The 4,648-nt window shown below is 32.7% G+C and overlaps 1 protein-coding gene across 1 annotated transcript in view; it reads right to left on the bottom strand.

Moving 5' to 3' along the window:
• Window positions 1-594: 594 nt before the first annotated feature.
• The window catches only part of LOC110031835 (phosphatidylinositol/phosphatidylcholine transfer protein SFH8-like), an 85,542-nt gene continuing 81,488 nt past the window's right edge, over window positions 595-4,648 (bottom strand). Inside the window, exons 12-14 of the mRNA XM_020735250.1 lie at window positions 1,713-2,113; window positions 972-1,046; window positions 595-889 (exon numbers count right to left, since the gene is read on the bottom strand). Of these exons, the coding sequence (XP_020590909.1) occupies window positions 869-889; window positions 972-1,046; window positions 1,713-2,113 (497 nt within the window). The 3' untranslated portion in view covers window positions 595-868. The remainder of the gene's footprint in view (window positions 890-971; window positions 1,047-1,712; window positions 2,114-4,648) is intronic.

The raw sequence follows: 4,648 nt of genomic DNA, 5'->3' as shown, positions 1-4,648 counted from the left end.
CTTGCAAAAGTGATTTATCAACTTGACCTCAGCTTCATTTGACTCAAATTAAACCATTTTTTTTATTATTGGGTGTTTGTCTATTTGTCCCGGTCAATTTAACTATGAATTGCTTTAATCAAGAGTTTTGGAAAACTTTTAATCGAAGTTTGAACATTTTTGACATAAAAATTTAGCTCGAGATTCATGTCGATTATAATTTCTTGATAGCGTATCAAAACCCTCCAATTTAAGCCAAACATTCATTTCCTCTAATCTACCAATCTCACAATTCGTTCACAGCAGATGAACAACGAAAAGAAATTGTTCTACAAAAAGCTAAAGTGAAATGAAAAAAAAAATGATGCTCTAATTCTTTTCCTGCAACTTATTTTTTACTCACCTCACATTCAGAAATCATTATGTGTTCAAGTTCATCAAACAAATCTATCCACCTACATTTTTCCTAAGAAATAATAATAATTTTCCTTCAGCACAAATCATAAAAAACATATAAAAAACATATTAGTGCAATCTACCATATTCCCCTAGCACAAATCATAAAAAACATATTAGTGCAATCTACCATATTCCCCCAACTAGAGAAGAATCATGAAAAAAAAACAATTTTTTCTTAAAAAAAATCAAATTCTCAACGAATGATCACAATTTCCTCAGTGAGAAAATAACACGTGATCATCAAATAAATATCACGTGGCATCACATGAAAACAGAGAAAAAAGGGAGATTGAGAGAAGAAAATTCCGCTTTCCCACATTCTTTCTTCCCGATTTATCTCTAGTTATACTTCCATGCCAAGAGAAATACACTGTACACGCTGCAAACCTTCTAAAAGCCATAAAAAACATCCTGCTCCTCTGCAAGCTCTTTAGAAACAGAATCTCTTCTTCTACAGCAACAAATGCAAACAGTTCTTAGGCATATATAAAGCAAGTCCGAGAGAATAGCAAAGGAAGCAGAGCAAAGCTTACCCTGAATTTAGCCTCTCGTTGCTGATCAACGTATGCAAGCAGCTCGTCTTGCCTCATTAAAGCTTCATGCAAAGCCTGCGTGCATCAAAATTTTAGACTTTCCTCGATGCTATATAGGAAATGGAAAAAAGGAAGATTAAGATTTACAGAGAAACCACTCAATTTCTACTTATTAACAATCCAACACTTATGGATATCTCTCTCTCTCTCTTTATATATATATATATATAGCCTCCGCTCTCTCACGTACCCCGGCATATTGGTCGGCATCCACGGGATAATAACCTATAGGTCGGAGGTTCGAATCCCCTCAGACATAGTTGTCATAAGAAGGTGGTACTCGAATTGTTAGGCACATTAGGGGTAGTTGGGGGCTCGTATAATAGCCTCCGCACATTCATTTTATATATATATATATATCTATATATATATATAGATATATATATATACATACATACATATACACATACATACATACATATATACATACATATACATAAAAAAAGGTGTATTTTTCTTTTTAAAAGTTAAAATAGTGGTATTTTTTATGTGATATTAAACATTTATGTGCTACGAGGAAAATCTGGATATTATAAATGTGAAAGGTAAAGTTTAGATGTTACGTATGTAAATACATAGGATTTGAGTGGTATGTAAACAACAATCATAAAAGCCTCCGAAACAAAATATCATTATAATTGATTTCACGTTAAATGATAGAGAAACCTCGAAAAACTTTACCTTCTTAGTAGCAATAAGCTCCGCTTCTAAAGCATCTACACGGCGCACAGCAGCATCAAGTAACTCCTCTTTCTCATAAGGCATCTCAACTCGCTTCGTCTGAAGTGTGTCAACCTTTACTTCAAGTTCTCCAAGCCTTCTTGTAACAGAAGAAAGAAGGTCTGCTTCCGTGAACTCGGGAATTGGGGAAGGAGGGCTTAATTCCTCTTCTGGAATATTATCTGGTGTAAAAGGAGAAAAGCTGTAATGATATACTGAAGAACTCTCTGGAAGCTTCGTAGTCACACTGGTAGCCAATGAGCGAACCACAGTGAAGACTGCCATAATTAAAGCCATGATCATGGCCACGAATCGATCTCTCATTCCATCAGTCTTCCAGAAGTGAGCTGGAGGAAGAACATCTGCAATGGCGTATAAATGAATGTTCAGTAAATACTTCTCGATGCAGGAATCAAGAGTACAGAACCACATAGAAGTTAGTACAGTGCGGATATAGCACGGCATGCCATAAACACATCATAGAAAAAATGAAAAAAAGGGGCATTTACGTATATAGCACTTAATTTTATATATTTACATGTCTGACATCTAAACTTTATATTTACATAAAATCAATAAAATATTTGATATTATGTCAAAAATATAACTATTAAAAACTTTTTAAAAGTAAAATATACATTTTCATGCTTAGGTTTTAACACTAAAGTGTTTTAAATATAAATATTAAAATTTGGGTGTTAGATACGTATATACTTAAAATGTGTGGTATGTATGTAAATTTCCCAAAATGAAAAGGAAATGATACTCTAGACAAATCTTATATTTTAACAACATTATTGTCATTAGACTTAACAAAAATTATTTGCGTTGGTTTTAAGACCGGATGTAAGGGGTCTAGTGCCCTTCAATAAGTTTAAGATGTCTTTCTAATTATATTTATTTTTGCTTGTATAAATATAATTTACACTAAAATATCTAATCTGTGCTCCCTTCAAAATTTATATTTTGTGGTTATAGATATATGTTGAAAATTGCTAATGGTATTTTTAAAATAGTCAATTAGCGATCCCACTAAAAAAATTTCTCGCACTACCACTGGATCACTTGGTGTTTAATTTGTTTTATACAAATCACATCTATGAAATATCGATATTCAAACATAAATTAATTTCATCAATTTGAGAAAAATAGAAACGTAACATGAATTATAGCAAAAAAGAAATGTAGCAATTAGTTGTAGCTGCAGATGTTTAGAAAAAAGACATCAAACAAAATTAGAAGCCAAAATGAGGAACCGGACTAATGGGGTTGACAAAACCGATAAATAAGTGAAATTAAATTCTGGATGGAAGGACAAAATTTGAAATTTCTTCTAGAAAAAGGTAAACAAGAGAATACATTGAAAAATTAACAATATAAGAAAGCATGAGTATATTTGCAGAACAATACCATCAACAACAAAACTTTATCCTAGTAAATGGGATCGGTTACATGAAACCTTTTTACTCTATTTTGTTCTATTGAGAGTCATATTGTCATTTAATTTTAATAAATTAATAACATTTTTTACATAACATGCTCAAGTCTTTTTAGATCTCCCTCTACTATTTTAGCAAAAGAGTTTTTTTGGTACAGCTGCAGCTTATCCTGATAAGCAGTTTATCCTGATAAGCAGCTTATCCTGATAAGCAGCTGATAAGCTGTCAGCAGCTAATCCGGATAAGCTGACTGGCTGTTTGGTTTATGTTTTTTAGAAAACTACTAATTTACAGTTATTTCTGAATGAATAATCATTTTGTCTCTGATCTGAAAATATTTGGAAAGCAGTTGATTTGCAGTTATTTCTGAATAAATGACCATGTTGTCACTGTGCAGTTGTGTTGTTTGCAACAGAATTATTATGACTAAATATTTGATAGTTTAAAACCAAAAAAACTGCTTCAAAACAGTAAAAAAAAAATTGAAAATAAGAAATAGTATTGAGTAATGTACTTCATAAGCCCATAAAAAAACAAATAAAGCTCAAATGAAAAGAAAAAAAGCAAATAACATGGAAATTAAAAATAAGAAACAATATTGAATAAAGAATCAAAAATCTAATTAACAAAAAAATAGCAGGTGTGATGACAGAGAACTCACCACACCAACAAACGAATTTGTCACTACAATACGGCGATTGACCTTGTAAGGAAATGAGTTCTTGATTGTCTTTAGTTCACATAGAACCAGTCTCCCATGTGTCACATGTGCATATCACCAAAAAAGGTTATCTAGGGTAGCCCAAAAAACTGTTGCACCGAAAAGAACAGAGGAATTTGATTTCCATCATTGTGCATATACACAAAAAAGAATCCAGAAACGACTCATAAGCTGATGCACCGAGAAAAAGAAAGCTACTCGGTTGCATTCATTGGCATTTCACATGTAACACTAACCAACAAAGAACAATATGTCATCCAGAATAACCCATAAGGTCCAAGGTCTCATCAAGTAGCTCATAAGCCCGCCAAAAAAAAAAACATAAATAACTCAAACACAAAATAAAGAAAAAAAAATCACATGAATGTTTCAAATCCAAAAATATTCATGATACAATTGAGTTCTTAAATTAATAATACAGGTTCAATTAAGAATGAAAAATGTCATCCGCTATTTGTTCTCTCAATGTTGTCATCCTAGATGCACCTTCATCATCTCGTGTGTGAGCATCCTGTGTTTCCATTTATAGTTTTGGTTTGGACTATCCCAAATGGATTTCGAATGCTTCTGGCGGGATTTGGAGCTGATCATCTTCTGCAAGGGTGAAGTCTATGTTGACCTCATTTTTAGTGAGGTCTAGTCTTCCTCTTAGGGTTTAGGATCTAGCCTTAGGGACCTCCCTTGACTATCTTAGAACCTTAGAAGTGGTGCCCGCCTCGTTTTAATTCGACCTATTT

Source organism: Phalaenopsis equestris, unplaced genomic scaffold (genome assembly GCF_001263595.1).
Source record: "Phalaenopsis equestris unplaced genomic scaffold, ASM126359v1 Scaffold000849, whole genome shotgun sequence".
NCBI classification, from domain to species: Eukaryota; Viridiplantae; Streptophyta; class Magnoliopsida; order Asparagales; family Orchidaceae; genus Phalaenopsis; species Phalaenopsis equestris.
Note: the sequence above shows the minus strand (reverse complement) of the source record. Positions and strands in the feature narration are given on the sequence as shown.